Genomic DNA, 20310 nt, shown 5'->3' with positions numbered 1-20310 from the left:
ACTGTCCAACTGTGGGGAGAACCGACGTAATCATTTCTTATCTCATCGCTGACTTTTTTTAAAGATGTAACGCTCAAATTAACCAAGGATGTTGTTTAACGTGTCGATGTTAGGTCACCTTGTAGTGCTGAGCAATTAGTGCTTTTTTGAGGTTGATTTTGGGTTCGAATTAATTATCACCTGTTTTTCCATATGCCATGTGGGGCGTGTTCATTAAATTATTATTATAATCCCCCCCCCAACGAATTGGTAGTTACAGTCTTGTCTCATCGCTGCAACTTTCGTATGGTCTCGGGAGAGGCATCGGTCGAGAGCCATGCGTCCTCCAAAAACCCAACCCACCCAAGGCGCACTGCTTCTTGACACCATGCCCACTTAACCCGGAAGCCAGCCGCACCAATGTGTCGGAGGAAACACCGTGCACCTGGCGACCCGGTCAGCGTGCACTGCACACGGCCCGCCACAGGAATCCCTAGTGCGCAATGGGACAAGGACATCCCTACCGGCCAAACCCTCTCCTAACCCGGACGACGCTGGGTCAATTGTGGCACGTGTTTCTAACGTTGCCGATGGCGACGTTAGAGTGATGGAATGTTCCATCGCGCGGAATCCGCAATAGATTAGTCGACTGAGACAGGCGCAAATCAGACCAATGTCCCGTGTGCCCCCAATTTTTTTTATTTTTAAATCAATCGTCCAGTCGACTAAAGTCAACTGTGTTGAACGTTACAGTAGTTTTGACATTGTCATCAGATTGTACTTTGTTAGCCAACAAGCATTCAATATGGTTTATAGCGAGGGAATTCAAATGTGCCAAACCAAGGAAAGGCTAGCTAGCTGGGCTAGACACAGCTGGCGAGGGAAAATGATGTAGTACACACACAATTTTAAAAAAATAATTCGCTTCAGATTTTTATTGAGTACATGAAAACTTAAGGTCATTGTGTTTCCGTCACATTTAGAAATCTACAGATTTAAAAAAATATATATTTTTTTTCATTACATTTTTTTTTTACTGTATTTAAAAAAAAAAAGTATTTATTAATATATATATATATATATTTTTTTTTTTGTTACAAACTGTTACGTTAAATAGCAAATATGCCAACTCTGGTCTGGCCACGGCCACGTGCGCTCTATAGCCAACAGCTCACAGATACAGTGCTGGGTAGGCTAGTCTACATGATGTTATTATGGATTTTAGTAAATGGCATTCAAGCATCTATCATCATTTAACCAGAACAAGAACCTCAATGTTTATTGGAAAGGAGCATCAAGCTCATCACCGTGCACTTTCACCCCCCCCCCCCCCCCCCGTGACGTTCATCATAATTTATTTAATCTGTAACCTAATAAACTGCATTGTTTCCCTGAGTCATACTGAGGACCACACACCATATCATCGTTTGACTCTCAAGTTTTCTTATGATATGATCGTTATTATATCAATAATTGCGCATAATGTCATTTCCTCCAACATTTTACATTTAAGTCATTTAGCAGACGCTCTTATCCAGAGCGACTTACAAATTGGTGCATTCACCTTATGATATCCAGTGGAACAACCACTTTACAATAGTACATCTAAATCTTTTAAGGGGGGGGGGGGGGGTTAGAAGGATTACTTTATCCTATCCCAGGTAGTCCTTAAAGAGGTGGGGTTTCAGGTGTCTCCGGAAGGTGGTGATTGACTCCGCTGTTCTGGTGTCGTGAGGGAGCTTGTTCCACCATTGGGGTGCCAGAGCAGCGAACAGTTTTGACTGGGCTGAGCGGGAACTGTGCTTCCACAGAGGTAGGGAGGCGAGCAGGCCAGAGGTGGATGAACGCAGTGCCCTTGTTTGGGTGTAGGGCCTGATCAGAGCCTGAAGGTACGGAGGTGCCGTTCCCCTCACAGCTCCGTAGGCAAGCACCATGGTCTTGTAGCGGATGCGAGCTTCAACTGGAAGCCAGTGGAGAGACCGGAGGAGCGGGGTGACGTGAGAGAACTTGGGAAGGTTGAACACCAGACGGGCTGCGGCGTTCTGGATGAGTTGTAGGGGTTTAATGGCACAGGCAGGGAGCCCCGCCAACAGCGAGTTGCAGTAATCCAGACAGGAGATGACAAGTGCCTGGATTAGGACCTGCGCCGCTTCCTGTGTAAGGCAGGGTCGTACTCTGCGAATGTTGTAGAGCATGAACCTACAGGATCGGGTCACCGCCTTGATGTTGTGGAGAACGACAGGGTGTTGTCCAGGGTCACGCCGAGGCTCTTAGCACTCTGGGAGGAGGACACAATGTAGTTGTCAACCGTGATGGCGAGATCATGGAACGGGCAGTCCTTCCCCGGGAGGAAAAGCAGCTCTGTCTTGCCGAGGTTCAGCTTGAGGTGGTGATCCGTCATCCACACTGATATGTCTGCCAGACATGCAGAGATGCGATTCGCCACCTGGTTATCAGAAGGGGGAAAGGAGAAGATTAATTGTGTGTCGTCTGCGTAGCAATGATAGGAGAGACCGTGTGAGGATATGACAGAGCCAAGTGACTTGGTGTATAGCGAGAATAGGAGAGGGCCTAGAACTGAGCCCTGGGGGACACCAGTGGTGAGAGCACGTTGTGCGGAGACAGATTCTCGCCACGCCACCTGGTAGGAGCGACCTGTCAGGTAGGACGCAATCCAAGAGTGAGCCGCGCCGGAGATGCCCAACTCAGAGGGTGGAGAGGAGGATCTGATGGTTCACCGTATCAAAGGCAGCCGATAGGTCTAGAAGGATGAGAGCAGAGGAAAGAGAGTTAGCTTTAGCAGTGCGGAGAGCCTCCGTGACACAGAGAAGAGCAGTCTCAGTTGAATGACCAGTCTTGAAACCTGAGTGATTAGGATCAAGAAGGTCATTCTGAGAGAGATAGCAGGAGAGCTGGCCAAGGACGGCACGTTCAAGAGTTTTGGAGAGAAAAGAAAGAAGGGATACTGGTCTGTAGTTGTTGACATCGGAGGGATCGAGTGTAGGTTTTTTGAAAGGGGTACAACTCTCGCATTGTTTATTTTACCGATACAAAATAGATCCCACCCTGTCGAACAAACATTATCTGTCTGCATTTATTATAATTGTACTGAAATGTCCTGTTTCCATCACAGCTGTCGTGATATGCATTAAAAACTGTGCATGGAAACATGATTATAAATGAATGAAATTCTGCTCTTTGCTAGGAAGAAGACAGTTGCAGCAAACTCAATCAAACATTGGAAAACAACAACCTAGTTTGTGTGTGAACAGAACAATGTAACTAGCCCCCCAAAAAACACAAGGGCAAAGTCTCACTGTAGTAGCCTTTTGGGTTCATTCAAACAACTTCTATATGTGGTCTTTTTTGGATCGAAGTAAACAAACGGTTCCCAAAATGCTCTTCAAAATGCTCTTCTACCCACCAATGACAAAATCTACCCGCATTTTGGTGGGTGTTAATGTCCCACCCTGGTAAACCCCCCACTGCCATTATGTCAACTCCTTGACATGTCTTAACATGTTTGGTCCTGACAATAGAGTGACAAGCCGGTTGAGATGATGGCACAAACAGATCTGAGACCATGCTAGAAACCATCTTCACCTTTTAATCTTACTGACTCCTAACCTCTGTCCTGTCCAGGTGAGATTCCGGACGCGGCTTTCATCCACGCGGCAAGGAAGCGTCGTCAGATGGCCAGGGAGCTAGGCGGCGACGCCCCACTGGTGGAGACGGACACGCCCAAGAAGCGTCTGGTCCGAGAGGAGGAAGAGGAGGGAGACGGGAGCGACGACGAAGACGAAGATGAGAAGAGGATCAGCTTCAGTGGAGTCAAGAACAAGAGCCAGAGGACCAGGATAGCAGAGGAGATAGGTTGGTTACATTTACGCTGACTGTACCAAACGTTAGGCCACGTATCGAGTCGCACCTTCCCTTTTGCCCTCAGAACAGCCTCAATTCGTCAGGGTGTGGACGTCGACAAGGTGTCAAAAGCTTTCCACAGGGACTACTACTACTACTACTACTACTACTACTACTACTACTACTACACTACCAATATACTACTACCAATACACTACTTATACTACTACTACCAATACACTACTTATACTACTACTACCAATACACTACTTATACTACTACTACTACTACTACTACTACTACTACTACTACACTACCAATACACTACTACTACTACACTACCAATATACTACTTATACTACTACTACTACTACTACTACTACACTACCAATATACTACTTATACTACTACTACCAATACACTACTACTACTACACTACCAATATACTACATATACTACCACTACCAATATACTACTTATACTACTACTACCAATACACTACTTATACTACTACTACCAATACACTACTTATACTACTACTACAAATACACTACTTATACTACTACTACCAATACACTACTTATACTACTACACTACCAATATACTACTTATACTACTACTACTACCAATACACTACTTATACTACTACTACACTACCAATATACTACTTATACTACTACTACCAATACACTACTTATACTACTACTACCAATACACTACTTATACTACTACTACCAATATACTACCTCTACTACTACTACTACCAATCTACCACTATCAACATACTACCACTACCAACATACTACTACACTACCAATATACTACTAATACTACTACTACCAATACACTACTTATACTACTACTACACTACCAATATACTACTTATACTACTGCTACCAATATACTACTACTACCAATACACTACTTATACTACTACTACCAATATACTACTACTACCAATATACTACCTCTACTACTACTACTACCAATCTACCACTACCAACATACTACCACTACCAACATACTACTACACTACCAATATACTACTACTAATAATACTACTACTACCAATCTACTACTTATACTACCAACATACTACTACACTACCAATATACTACCAATCTACTACTTATACTACCAACATACTACTACACTACTACTACACTACCAATCTACTACTTATACTACTCCTACCAATATACTACTACTACCAATATACTACTACTACCAATATACTACCTATACTACTACCAATATACAACTACCAATCTATCACTACCAACATACTACTACACTACCAATATACCTCTTATACTACTACCAATATACTACTACTACTACCAATATACTACTACTACTACCAATATACTACTACTACTACCACAATATACTACTACTACTACCACAATATACTACTACTACTACCACAATATACTACTTATACTACTACTACCAATCTACCACTTATACTACCACCAATATACTAATACTACTGCTACACTACCACTGCTACACTAACACTATACTACTGCACTACCAATATACTACTACTACGACTACTACTACTACACTACCCATATACTACTACTACTACTACTAATACACTACCCATATACTACTACTACTACTACTACTACTACTACACTACCCATATACTACTACTACTACTACTACTACTACACTACCCATATACTACTACTACTACTACTACTACTACACTACCCATATACTACTACTACTACTACTACTACACTACCCATATACTACTACTGCTTGAAAATCTATGGCAAGACTTGAAAATGGCTACTTAGCAATGATCAACAATCAACTTGACAAGACTCCCAGCTCTTAGAGCCTGACCCAGAAAGAGACTCACAGCTCTTAGAGCCTGACCCAGAAAGAGACTCACAGCTCTTAGAGCCTGACCCAGAAAGAGACTCACAGCTCTTAGAGCCTGACCCAGAAAGAGACTCACAGCTCTTAGAGCCTGACCCAGAAAGAGACTCACAGCTCTTAGAGCCTGACCCAGAAAGAGACTCACAGCTGTAATCGCTGCCAAAGATGATTCTAACATGTATTGACTCAGGGAGGTGTGAATACTTATGTAAATGAGATGTCATTTTCAATGTATTTTCAAACATTTCTAAAAACATGTTTTCACTTTGTCTTTATGGGGCATTGTGTGTAGATGGGAGATATTGTGTATTTTATTTGATCAAATTAGATTTTTAAGCTGTATCACAACAAAATGTGGAGTAAGTCAAGGGGTAGGAATACTTTCTGAAGGCACTGTAACCATTCCCCACCCTGTCCCTTCCCCCTCTGTCTCTCTCTGTCTCTCTCTGTCTCTCTCTGTCTCTCTCTGTCTCTCTCTGTCTCTCTCTGTCTCTCTCTGTCTTTCTCTCTCTCTCTCTCTGTCTTTCTCTCTCTCTCTCTCTGTCTCTCTCTGTCTCTCTCTGTCTCTCTCTGTCTGTCTCTCTCTGTCTTTCTCTCTCTGTCTCTCTGTCTTTCTGTCTCTGTCTCTCTCTGTCTCTCTCTGTCTCTCTCTGTCTCTCTCTGTCTCTCTCTGTCTTTCTCTGTCTCTCTCTCTCCCTCCTCCACTAGGTATAGAGGGTAGTGATGACGAGGCGTTGGATACAGGAGGTCAGGATGAGGAGGTATCACGCTGGGAACAGGAGCAGATACGCAAAGGGATCAGCATCCCCCAGGTAACACACACACCAGCATCACCCCCCCAGGTAACACACACACCAGCATCACCCCCAGGTAACACACACACCAGCATCCCCCCCAGGTAACACACACACCAGCATCCCCCCCAGGTAACACACCCACCAGCATCCCCCCCAGGTAACACACCCACCAGCATCCCCCCCCAGGTAACACACCCACCAGCATCCCCCCCCAGGTAACACACCTACCAGCATCCCCCCCAGGTAACACACCCACCAGCATCCCCCCACACCAGCATCCCCCCAGGTAACACACCCACCAGCATCCCCCCAGGTAACACACCCACCAGCATCCCCCCCAGGTAACACACCCACCAGCATCCCCCCCACACCAGCATCCCCCCCAGGTAACACACCTACCAGCATCCCCCCCAGGTAACACACACACCAGCATCCCCCCCAGGTAACACACACACCAGCATCCCCCCCAGGTAACACACACACCAGCATCCCCCCCCAGGTAACACACCCACCAGCACCCCCCCCCCAGGTAACACACCCACCAGCATCCCCCCCAGGTAACACACCCACCAGCATCCCCCCCCAGGTAACACACCTACCAGCATCCCCCCCAGGTAACACACCCACCAGCATCCCCCCCACACCAGCATCCCCCCAGGTAACACACCCACCAGCATCCCCCCCAGGTAACACACCCACCAGCATCCCCCCCAGGTAACACACCCACCAGCATCCCCCCCAGGTAACACACCCACCAGCATCCCCCCCAGGTAACACACCCACCAGCATCCCCCCCAGGTAACACACCCACCAGCATCCCCCCCAGGTAACACACCCACCAGCACCCCCCCAGGTAACACACCCACCGGCATCCCCCCCAGGTAACACACCCACCGGCATCCCCCCAGGTAACACACCCACCGGCATCCCCCCCAGGTAACACACCCACCGGCATCCCCCCCAGGTAACACACCCACCGGCATCCCCCCCAGGTAACACACCCACTGGCATCCCCCCCAGGTAACACACCCACCGGCATCCCCCCCAGGTAACACACCCACCGGCACCCCCCCCAGGTAACACACCCACCGGCACCCCCCCAGGTAACACACCCACCGGCACCCCCCCCAGGTAACACACCAGCACCCCCCCCCCCAGGTAACACACCAACCCCCCCCTCCAGGTAACACACCAGCATCCCCCCCAGGTAACACACCAGCATCCCCCCCAGGTAAACACCCACTGTACGTATGATGTTGTTGTTGTGTAGGTCCAGTCCTGCCAGCCAGAGGACAACGGTAGCTTGTACTACCAGAGCAGCAGCAGCTACGACCCCCAGCAGCCCTACAGCTCCAGCTACGGCCTGCCCTACTCCTACAGCAGCAAGGCTGAGGGCTGCACACTGGTCTACAGCGCCCCTGGTGGTGACCTCTCACCCGTCACTACTGACCTGGTCAAGACACGCCTCAGAGACAGGTACCTGAACGATCCAGTACACTACTGACCCTACTGGTGACCTCTCACCTCTCACCCGTCACTACTGACCCTACTGGTGACCTCTCACCTCTCACCTCTCACTACTGACCCTAATGGTGACCTCTCACTACTGACCCTAATGGTGACCTCTCACCCGTCACTACTGACCCTACTGGTGACCTCTCACCCGTCACTACTGACCCTACTGGTGACCTCTCACCTCTCACTACTGACCCTAATGGTGACCTCTCACCTCTCACTACTGACCCTAATGGTGACCTCTCACCCGTCACTACTGACCCTACTGGTGACCTCTCACCCGTCACTACTGACCCTACTGGTGACCTCTCACCCGTCACTACTGACCCTAATGGTGACCTCTCACCCGTCACTACTGACCCTAATGGTGACCTCTCACCCGTCACTACTGACCCTAATGGTGACCTCTCACCTCTCACTACTGACCCTACTGGTGACCTCTCACCTCTCACTACTGACCCTACTGGTGACCTCTCACCTCTCACTACTGACCCTACTGGTGACCTCTCACCTCTCACTACTGACCCTACTGGTGACCTCTCACTACTGACCCTAATGGTGACCTCTCACTACTGACCCTAATGGTGACCTCTCACTACTGACCCTAATGGTGACCTCTCACTACTGACCCTACTGGTGACCTGTCACTACTGACCCTACTGGTGACCTGTCACTACTGACCCTACTGGTGACCTGTCACTACTGACCCTACTGGTGACCTGTCACTACTGACCCTACTGGTGACCTGTCACTACTGACCCTACTGGTGACCTCTCACTACTGACCCTACTGGTGACCTCTCACTACTGACCCTACTGGTGACCTCTCACCTCTCACTACTGACCCTACTGGTGACCTGTCACTACTGACCCTACTGGTGACCTCTCACTACTGACCCTACTGGTGACCTCTCACTACTGACCCTACTGGTGACCTGTCACTACTGACCCTACTGGTGACCTGTCACTACTGACCCTACTGGTGACCTGTCACTACTGACCCTACTGGTGACCTGTCACTACTGACCCTACTGGTGACCTCTCACCTCTCACCCTACTGGTGACCTCTCACCCTACTGGTGACCTCTCACCTCTCACTACTGACCCTACTGGTGACCTCTCACCTCTCACCCTACTGGTGACCTCTCACCTCTCACTACTGACCCTACTGGTGACCTCTCACCCGTCACTACTGACCCTACTGGTGACCTCTCACCTCTCACTACTGACCCTACTGGTGACCTCTCACCCGTCACTACTGACCCTAATGGTGACCTCTCACCCGTCACTACTGACCCTAATGGTGACCTCTCACCTCTCACTACTGACCCTACTGGTGACCTCTCACTACTGACCCTACTGGTGACCTCTCACCCGTCACTACTGACCCTAATGGTGACCTCTCACCCGTCACTACTGACCCTAATGGTGACCTCTCACCTCTCACTACTGACCCTACTGGTGACCTCTCACCTCTCACTACTGACCCTAATGGTGACCTCTCACCCGTCACTACTGACCCTACTGGTGCATTTCAAAGTATTCAGCCCCTTTTACTTTTCCCACATTTTGTTACGTTACAGCCTTATTCTAAAATGATTAGACGTTACAGCCTTATTCTAAAATGATTAGACGTTACAGCCTTATTCTAAAATGATTAGACGTTACAGCCTTATTCTAAAATGATTAGACGTTACAGCCTTATTCTAAAATGATTAGACGTTACAGCCTTATTCTAAAATGATTAGACGTTACAGCCTTATTCTAAAATGATTAGACGTTACAGCCTTATTCTAAAATGATTAGACGTTACAGTCTTATTCTAAAATGATTAGACGTTACAGCCTTATTCTAAAATGATTACAAGTAGTTTTCCTTCCTTCTGGAAGTAGTTTTTTTCCTTCATCAATCGACACACACTACCCCGTAATGACAAAGTAAAAACTGGTTCTATAAATAAAAAAAACAGAAAAATCACATTACATAAGTATTCAGACCCTTTACTCAGTACTTTGTTGAAGTACCTTTGGCAGCGATTACAGCCTTGAGTCTTCTTGGGTATGACGCTACAAGCTTGGCACACCTGTATTTGGGGAGTTTCTCCCATTCTTCTCTGCAGAGCCTCTCAAGCTCTGTCAGGTTGGATGAGGAGCGTCGCTGCACAGCTATTTTCAGGTCTCTCCAGAGATGTTCGATCGGGTTCAAGTCCGGGCTCTGGCTGGACCATTCAGAGACTTGTCCCAAAGCCACTCCTGTGTTCCCTCGATCCTGACTAGTCTTACAGTCCCTGCTGCTGAAAAACATCTCTACAGCATGATGCTGCCACCACCATGCTTCACCGTAGGGATGGTGCCAGGTTTCCTCCAGACGTGACGCTTGGCATTCAGGCCAAAGAGTTCAATCTTGGTTTCATCAGACCAGAGAATCTTGTTTCATGGTCTGAGAGTCTTTAGGTGCCTTTTGGCAAACTCCAAGCGGGCTGTCATGGAAGCCACTTCTCAGTAAAAGCTACGTCTGGCCACTACCATAAAGGCCTGATTGGTGGAGTGCTGCAGAGATGGTTGTCCTTCTGGATGTTTCTCCCATCTCCACAGAGGAACTCTGGAGTTTTGTCAGAGTGACCATTCTCCCCCGATTGCTTAGTTTGGCCGGGCAGCCAGCTCTATGAAGAGTCTTGGTGGTTCTGAACTTCTTCCATTTAAGAATGATGGCCACTGTGTTGTTGGGGACCTTCAATGCTGCAGAAATGTTTTGGTACCCTTCCCCAGATCTATGTCTCGACGCAATCCAGTCTGGCTTGGTTTTTCCTCTGACATGCACTGTCAACTGTGGGACCTTATATAGACAGGTGTGTGTCTTTCCAAATCATGTCCAATCAATTGAATTGACCACAAGTGGACTCCAATCAAGTTGTAGAAACATCTCAAGGATAATCAATGGAAACAGGATGCACCTGAGCTCAATTTAGAGTCTCATAGCAAAGGGTCTGAATACTGAAAATAAGGTGTTTGTTGTTTTTGCTTTTTACATTTTTATTATGGGCTATTGTGTGTAGATTGATGGATTTAAAAAAATATATATATATTTTTAAATAAGGCTGTAACGTAACAAAATGTGGAAAAAGTGAAGGGGTCTGAACACTTTCCGACTGCACCGTATGCTCAGACAGGTACCTACCAGATCCAGTACTCTACTCCAGCGCTTCTCTACTGGTGGGTCGCGACCCAAATTAGGTTTTGAATGGGTCTTGAGTTAAGAAAAATAACAAATATTATTAATAAAAAAAATACTCCAGTCTGAAGTTAAACGCCTTAAACCAGGTTAGAAATGAAAATGAACATTTTAATAATATGACATCTGAACTATTTTTCGTCCATCACAGTATGTTATTAGCAGCGCTATTTGGTGGATTAGCATTCTTCATCGAAAGCTTAGCATTCTTCAAGAATATGAGTAAAATTGAATTATTGACATTGGAAAGGTGTGACTGTTCCCTTCTTCATATAATTGGTACATTTACTATGAATATAGCGTTTTTTTGGGGGGGGACCAAAACACTTTTTTTTTTTTTTGACGTGAGTATTGGATCACAACTGAGACAACCTGATTTCAATTTGGGTCCAGCGGGTCAACCAGTTGAAGAATCACTGGTCTACCGTGATGTGGTCCTTACCTTCCCGTTCCACTACGCCGTTACTGGAATCCTAGCCAGCTAGAAGCGGTGTTGTCTGGGCTGCTGGAAACAAAAGGTTTTCCAGGTGTAGCTCTCACCTGTCCCCCCCCCTCCCCCCAATCTCACCTGGTTTACCTCCCTTTATGATCTACCATTCTACATGACCCTTTGGTCAGTCCTGTACTCTGTCCCAGACCAAACTCCAGTCCTGCTAAAAGCTGGTTTGTAGTTAGTCTGATCAAAGCTCTGTCGACCAATAGAATACCACTTAAGTTGTTAGACCGACTGTAAACCAATCTCTTGGTGGGTTAACTTTACAGCGCTCACCCTCTCTCTCTCCTGTCTGTCTGTAGGCTCACATCCACTCAACTCACCCTCTCTCTCTCTCCTGTCTGTCTGTAGGCTCACATCCACTCAACTCACCCGGTCTGTCTCCTGTCTGTCTGTAGGCTCACGTCCACTCAACTCACCCTCTCTCTCTCCTGTCTGTCTGTAGGCTCACATCCACTCAACTCACCCTCTCTCTCTCCTGTCTGTCTGTAGGCTCACATCCACTCAACTCACCCTCTCTCTCTCCTGTCTGTCTGTAGGCTCACATCCACTCAACTCACCCTCTCTCTCTCCTGTCTGTCTGTAGGCTCACATCCACTCAACTCACCCTCTCTCTCTCCTGTCTGTCTGTAGGCTCACATCCACTCAACTCACCCTCTCTCTCTCCTGTCTGTCTGTAGGCTCACGTCCACTCAACTCACCCTCTCTCTCTCCTGTCTGTCTGTAGGCTCACATCCACTCAACTCACCCTCTCTTTCTCCTGTCTGTCTGTAGGCTCACATCCACTCAACTCACCCTCTCTCTCTCCTGTCTGTCTGTAGGCTCACATCCACTCAACTCACCCGGTCTGTCTCGTGTCTGTCTGTAGGCTCACATCCACTCAACTCACCCTCTCTCTCTCCTGTCTGTCTGTAGGCTCACATCCACTCAACTCACCCTCTCTCTCTCCTGTCTGTCTGTAGGCTCACATCCACTCAACTCACCCTCTCTCTCTCTCCTGTCTGTCTGTAGGCTCACATCCACTCAACTCACCCGGTCTGTCTCGTGTCTGTCTTTTATCTCTAGGCTGAGCCAGATGCGTGTGGGGCATGATGCTAATGCTAAGCGCTACGATCAGATCCAGGAAGAACTCGAGGCAGCTCAGAACACCATTCGCCGGCTCGAGGGTTCATCCAATGACGACGCAGAACAGTATAAATTCTTGCAAGAGATGCGAGGGTATGTTCGAGACTTGCTTGAGTGTTTCGGTGAAAAGGTAAGGGAGAAATTCTCTGCCTCTCTTCTTCATTTTATGTTATTTTTTTCCTTCTCTTTCTCTCGTTCTGAGTTAATATACATATTTTTTTTCAAATAGTAACATAACAATTTGATATGTACTTTTGATGTAAAAAAAATAGTTTTATATCTTATTTAAAGCAGAAATCAACTTGTCTTTTATTGTTTTAGTTTAGAGCAATTTATTTGTTGATCTTTTAACTGAATGGCTCGGATACTCATTAGTAGTGAGTGTCTGTATTTACGAACTATATAAACCGCTACAATATTTCTCATAAACTGTAATGTTTTATTTCATCTTAACATCTGACTGGTGTTAGTTCTACAGCAGATGTTTTCAAGGTGTGACTCCAGAGAGAGGGAGGAGGAGGACCCTAGTTCTCCATGAACCTGCTAGCTAAACTGACCATCACCTTCTCTCTCTCTCTCTCTCTCTCTCTCTCTCTCTCTCTCTCTCTCTCTCTCTCTCTCTCTCTCTCTCTCTCTCTCTCTCTCTCTCTAACGCTCACTTCCTCCTTCAGCTCTTCCTTAGAGGAATGATGCATGATGGTCAATGGAGTCTCTTTGGTGTGGGGGCTGAGGGCATTGTGATTTTTTTTGCACAGTTCAAACTAAAAGCTCTGACTTGTTTAGTGAAGGAAAGCTAAAATAGCTTTGATATTGGACATGGTTCCATTTTTTTATAGATGTAAAATGAACAGACTAAAACACCTCGATTTGAAGAAAAAAAAAGAACTACAACATTTTACTTTGACTGATATTCCTGTCCTATATTCACACCTCACCGCTATTGGACGTGTCCACCTGTCAGTCAAGCGGCTCTCTCTGGCCCTTGCACCAATGAGGTCTCCCGGTGACCCGGCGGCCGGTCAGCCTGAGCAGGGCGTGTTCTTTGTGGAGGTCAGAGGTGACGTTTTGGGCTTGTATGTTTCAGGTTCCCACCGTGGCGGAGCTGGAGGGCGCCATGCACCAGTTACTAAGGCAACGGGCCTGTCGGCTGGTCCAGCGGCGCCAGGATGATATTAAAGATGAATCGGCGGAGTTTGCAAGCCTTTCAAGTCAGTCCATCTTGAAGGTTTTTATTATTTACTTGAACGGCCTCGTTGGTTCTCTCTGTGTGTGTGTGTGTGTGTGTGTGTGTGTGTGTGTGTGTGTGTGTGTGTGTGTGAGAAGCCGCCCCCCCCACTCTTATTTTCCTTAAGTGTTAACCCCCAAACCCTTCTCATGTCTCCCTTGGCCTCTGTCACCCTGTGTCTCCCTTGGCCTCTGTCACCCTGTGTCTCCCTTGGCCTCTGTCTCCCTTGGCCTCTGTCACCCTGTGTCTCCCTTGGCCTCTGTCACCCTGTGTCTCCCTTGGCCTCTGTCTCCCTTGGCCTCTGTCTGTGTCTCCCTGTGTCTCTGTCTCCCTTGGCCTCTGTCTGTGTCTCCCTGTGTCTCTGTCTCCCTTGGCCTCTGTCTGTGTCTCCCTGTGTCTCTGTCTCCCTTGGCCTCTGTCTCCCTCTGTCTGTGTCTCCCTTGGCCTCTGTCACCCTCTGTCTCCCTTGGCCTCTGTCTCCCTTGGCCTCTGTCTCCCTTGGCCTCTGTCTCCCTTGGCCTCTGTCTCCCTTGGCCTCTGTCTCCCTTGGCCTCTGTCTCCCTTGGCCTCTGTCACCCTGTGTCTCCCTTGGCCTCTGTCTCCCTTGGCCTCTGTCTCCCTTGGCCTCTGTCTGTGTCTCCCTTGGCCTCTGTCTCTGTCTCCCTTGGCCTCTGTCTCTGTCTCCCTGTGTCTCTGTCTCCCTTGGCCTCTGTCTCCCTTGGCCTCTGTCTCCCTGTGTCTCCCTTGGCCTCTGTCTCCCCGTGTCTCTGAGTGGTGTGAGCCTTGTTGTCAAGTGAGTTTGGTGAGAGAGGGAGACGTGAGCTTGTTCTGAGTCCTGACTGCACAGTGTGATGTGTAGAGGGCCGAAGCTGTTTCAGCTTTGCTCCCTCCATCTGTTGTGGCTGAGATAACTGTTAGACAGAACCACAGACGGTCTGTCCGTAGTTGTCTGTAGACCTGTAGTCTTTTTTAAGTCACTGACCAAAAAGACTATGACCGCGATGTCGGTCAGATAGGTCCTAAAGTGTGAATGCTAATTGATAGGATGCCGCTGCTGACCACAGACTGACAGGTAAGTGTTAAGTGGATTCAAGATAGTTGTGTGTCTCGGTGATAATCCAAGCAAAACAACGATGACAGAAGACCAGGACAGTTAATCAAACACAGAATGTTTCTGCATTACGACAGTAGACCAGGACAGTTAATCAAACAGAGAATGTTTCTGCATTACGACAGTAGACCAGGACAGTTAATCAAACACAGAATGTTTCTGCATTACGACAGTAGACCAGGACTGTTAATCAAACACAGAATGTTTCTGCATTACGACAGTAAACCAGGACTGTTAATCAAACACAGAATGTTTCTGCATTAAGACAGTAGACCAGGACTGTTAATCAAACACAGAATGTTTCTGCATTACGACAGAAGACCAGGACTGTTAATCAAACACAGAATGTTTCTGCATTACGACAGTAGACCAGGACAGTTAATCAAACAGAGAATGTTTCTGCATTAAGACAGAAGACCAGGACTGTTAATCAAACACAGAATATTTCTGCATTAAGACAGTAGACCAGGACTGTTAATCAACCTGAGAATGTTTCTGCATTAAGACAGTAGACCAGGACAGTTAATCAAACACAGAATGTTTCTGCATTAAGACAGTAGACCAGGACTGTTAATCAAACACAGAATGTTTCTGCATTACGACAGTAGACCAGGACAGTTAATCAAACACAGAATGTTTCTGCATTACGACAGTAGACCAGGACAGTTAATCAAACACAGAATGTTTCTGCATTACGACAGTAGACCAGGACAGTTAATCAAACACAGAATATTTCTGCATTACGACAGTAGACCAGGACAGTTAATCAAACAGAGAATGTTTCTGCATTAAGACAGAAGACCAGGACAGTTAATCAAACAGAGAATGTTTCTGCATTACGACAGTAGACCAGGACAGTTAATCAAACAGAGAAGGGGTTTAGATTAATCAGTTCGGCTTATAATTATTAACACGTCTAATATTCATGAGTAAATAAAGCACTTTTTCTGATTCTGGTGTCAAATGCAGAAATGGCTTTTTCATGAAAAATGTATTGCATATTTATTTAGTCAGTACAAATTGTTTGTTGGCTAGTTCAGTCAGGTGAATGATTTGTAGGCTTGGAGGTGGGGCGTAGTCTAGAGTTTAAGACAGGTGGGGCGTAGTCTAGGTTCTGAGCCAGGTGGGGCGTAGTCTAGGATTTGAGCCAGGTGGGGCGTAGTCTAGAATTTGAGACAGGTGGGGCGCAGTCTAGGATTTGAGACAGGTGGGGCGCAGTCTAGGATTTGAGACGGGTGGGGCGCAGTCTAGAATTTGAGACAGGTGGGGCGCAGTCTAGAATTTGAGACGGGTGGGGCGTAGTCTAGAATTTGAGACAGGTGGGACGCAGTCTAGAATTTGAGACGGGTGGGGCGCAGTCTAGAATTTGAGACGGGTGGGGCGCAGTCTAGAATTTGAGACAGGTGGGGCGCAGTCTAGAATTTGAGACAGGTGGGGCGCAGTCTAGCGTTTGAGACAGGTGGGGCGCAGTCTAGCGTTTGAGACAGGTGGGGCGCAGTCTAGAGTTTGAGACGGGTGGGGCGCAGTCTAGAATTTGAGACGGGTGGGGCGCAGTCTAGGTTCTGAGCCAGGTGGGGCGTAGTCTAGCGTTTGAGCCAGGTGGAGGTGGGAGGGGATCTCTGTCCCGTCCTCAGGTCTCTAACCTTTGACCTGTCTCTTCCAGGTAAGGCTGTGATGGCTCCTAACCTCATGTCTCTTGACTCGTTTGGGAGAGACAGGACAGTCTATCAGGAGCACGCCAGACAGAGAAGGATCGCTGAACGAGAAGCCAGACGGTATGATGCTACGTTAAATATGAATATTCAGTCAGTTTAAATGTTTACTTTTTTTAATTTTATTTTTTATTTCACCTTTATTTAGTTGAGAACAAGTTCTCATTTACAACTGCGACCTGGCCAAGATAAAGCAAAGCAGTTCGACACGTATAACAACACAGAGTTACACATGGAATAAACAAAACATACAGTCAATAATACAGTAGAAAAATATATCTATATACAATGTGAGCAAATGTCGTGAGGAGGCAAGGCAATAAATAGACCATAGTAACAAAACTATGTTGTTGAGGTGAGGGCTTTCTATCAGGAGAAGGCCAGACAGGAGGACCGCAGAGCGGGAGGCACGAGGGTACTACCCTTAGCTGACGCTCTAACCCCAAATGGCACCCTATTCCCTAGATAGTCCACTACTTTAGACCAGAGCCCTATGGCACCCTATTCCCTAGATAGTCCACTACTTTAGACCAGGGCACTATGACACCCTATTCCCTATATAGTCCACTACTTTAGACCAGAGCCCTATGGCACCCTATTTCATATATATATATATATATATATATATATAGTACACTACTTTTGACCGGGGCCCTATGACACCCTATTCCCTAGATAGTCCACTAGTTTAGACCAGAGCCCTATGGCACCCTATTCCCTATATATAGTGCACTACTTTAGACCAGGGCCTATAGGTGTCTAGCTGGAGCTCAGATTAAACAGCTGAATCCACCCTCACTCATAGTTTTAAATGGATATTTCACTTTTTTTTCTTCCAAAGTTTGTCAGTTGTTTTTACTTCTATGATACAGGACACTCCCCCAAGGTATGAAAACGTCTGAAATATCTCTTTAAACAGAGCTATGCTGTTCCATAGTGTTAAATTGTAGTTCTCACATGTTGAATGTACTCATGGTATCAAGCATGCTGTGAATACAACCCCCCCTTACCATAGTCTCGTCCCCTTGGGGTGAGTCTCAATATACAACCCCCTACCATAGTCTCGTCCCCTTGGGGTGAGTCTCAATATACAACCGCTTACCATAGTCTCGTCCCCTTGGGGTGAGTCTCAATATACAACCCCCTACCATAGTCTCGTCCCCTTGGGGTGAGTCTCAATATACAACCCCCTACCATAGTCTCGTCCCCTTGGGGTGAGTCTCAATATACAACCCCCTACCATAGTCTCGTCTCCTTGGGTTGAGTCTCAATATACCATCCCTTACCATAGTCTCGTCTCCTTGGGGTGAGTCTCAATACACAACCCCCTTCCATCATCTTTTCCCCTTGGGGTAAGTCTCAATAGTCTGAAGCTCCTCCGTCTCCTTTATCTGGCCTTCCCTGTAGCTCAGTTGGTAGAGCATGGTGTTTGCAACGCCAGGGTTGTGGGTTCGATTCCCTCGGGGGGCCAGCACAGAAAAAAAAACATGTATGAAATTGTATGAAATATATGCATTCACTACTGTAAGTCGCTCTGGATAAGAGCGTCTGCTAAATGATTAAAATGTAAATGTAAATATGTATCTGCGCTGATGTGAAAGAGCTGGATTGGTGAAAGTAAAATATCTGGTTGGCATCAATCACTGAAGGAGAGGAGGTCACCGCTTTATTGACATGCCCCATTTCCTGTTAGCACTTCTGAATGACCCAAATGGGTGTTGTCAATACAACACTGTCAAACCAGAAACAAGTTCAACCAATGGTGGCAGAGGGATTTATCCTTGAAAAGTTGAGTATTGCTTTCTAAAGCTGAAGGTATCTCCAGACTTAGTTATGCGGCCCGGTCCCCTCCCCTCCACGCTGCCCGGTCCCCTCCCCTCCACGCTGCCCGGTCCCCTCCCCTCCACGCTGCCCAGTCCCCTCCACGCTGCCCGGTCCCCTCCCCTCCACGCTGCCCGGTCCCCTCCCCTACACGCTGCCCGGTCCCCTCCCCTACACGCTGCCCGGTCCCCTCCCCTACACGCTGCCCCGGTCCCCTCCCCTACACGCGGCCCGGTCCCCTCCCCTACACGCGGCCCGGTCCCCTCCCCTCCGCTGCCCTCTCCCCTCCCCTCCGCTGCCCGGTCCCCTCCCCTCCACGCTGCCCGGTCCCCTCCCCTCCGCTGCCCGGTCCCCTCCCCTACACGCTGCCCGGTCCCCTCCCCTACACGCTGCCCGGTCCCCTCCCCTACACGCGGCCCGGTCCCCTCCCCTACACGCGGCCCGGTCCCCTCCCCTACACGCGGCCCGGTCCCCTCCCCTACACGCGGCCCGGTCCCCTCCCCTCCGCTGCCCGGTCCCCTCCCCTCCACGCTGCCCGGTCCCCTCCCCTCCGCTGCCCGGTCCCCTCCCCTACACGCGGCCCGGTCCCCTCCCCTACACGCGGCCCGGTCCCCTCCCCTACACGCGGCCCGGTCCCCTCCCCTACACGCGGCCCGGTCCCCTCCCCTCCGCGCGGCCCGGTCCCCTCCCCTCCGCGCTGCCCGGTCCCCTCCCCTCCGCGCTGCCCGGTCCCCTCCCCTCCGCGCTGCCCGGTCCCCTCCCCTCCGCGCTGCCCGGTCCCCTCCCCTCCGCGCTGCCCGGTCCCCTCCCCTCCGCGCTGCCAGGTCCCCTCCCCTCCGCGCTGCCAGGTCCCCTCCCCTCCGCGCTGCCAGGTCCCCTCCCCTCCGCGCTGCCAGGTCCCCTCCCCTCCGCGCTGCCAGGTCCCCTCCCCTCCACGCTGCCAGGTCCCCTCCCCTCCACGCTGCCAGGTCCCCTCCCCTCCACGCTGCCAGGTCCCCTCCCCTCCACGCTGCCAGGTCCCCTCCACGCTGCCCGGTCCCCTCCACGCTGCCCGGTCCCCTCCCCTCCGCGCTGCCAGGTCCCCTCCCCTCCGCGCTGCCAGGTCCCCTCCCCTCCGCGCTGCCAGGTCCCCTCCCCTCCGCGCTGCCAGGTCCCCTCCCCTCCACGCTGCCAGGTCCCCTCCCCTCCACGCTGCCCGGTCCCCTCCCCTCCCCGCTGCCAGGTCCCCTCCCCTCCACGCTGCCAGGTCCCCTCCACGCTGCCAGGTCCCCTCCACGCTGCCCCGGTCCCCTCCCCTCCACGCTGCCCGGTCCCCTCCCCTCCACGCTGCCAGGTCCCCTCCCCTCCACGCTGCCAGGTCTCCTCCCCTCCACGCTGCCAGTTCCCCTCCCCTCCACGCTGCCAGGTCCCCTCCCCTCCACGCTGCCAGGTCCCCTCCCCTCCACGCTGCCAGGTCCCCTCCCCTCCACGCTGCCAGGTCCCCTCCCCTCCACGCTGCCAGGTCCCCTCCACGCTGCCAGGTCCCCTCCCCTCCACGCTGCCAGG

General features: G+C 49.2%; 1 protein-coding gene across 2 annotated transcripts in view; it reads left to right on the top strand.

The window, feature by feature from the left end:
• Nucleotides 1-20310, top strand: part of paxbp1 (PAX3 and PAX7 binding protein 1) — a 54081-nt gene that overhangs the window by 11938 nt on the left and 21833 nt on the right. For both annotated transcript variants that reach the window (XM_029770393.1, XM_029770394.1), the window contains exons 4-9: nucleotides 3622-3852; nucleotides 6445-6548; nucleotides 7804-8009; nucleotides 12837-13026; nucleotides 13981-14104; nucleotides 16896-17007. In XM_029770393.1, the coding sequence (XP_029626253.1) occupies nucleotides 3622-3852; nucleotides 6445-6548; nucleotides 7804-8009; nucleotides 12837-13026; nucleotides 13981-14104; nucleotides 16896-17007 (967 nt within the window). The remainder of the gene's footprint in view (nucleotides 1-3621; nucleotides 3853-6444; nucleotides 6549-7803; nucleotides 8010-12836; nucleotides 13027-13980; nucleotides 14105-16895; nucleotides 17008-20310) is intronic.

Source organism: Salmo trutta, chromosome 12 (genome assembly GCF_901001165.1).
Source record: "Salmo trutta chromosome 12, fSalTru1.1, whole genome shotgun sequence".
Taxonomy (NCBI): domain Eukaryota; kingdom Metazoa; phylum Chordata; class Actinopteri; order Salmoniformes; family Salmonidae; genus Salmo; species Salmo trutta.
This window is presented reverse-complemented; position numbering and strand designations above follow the sequence as displayed.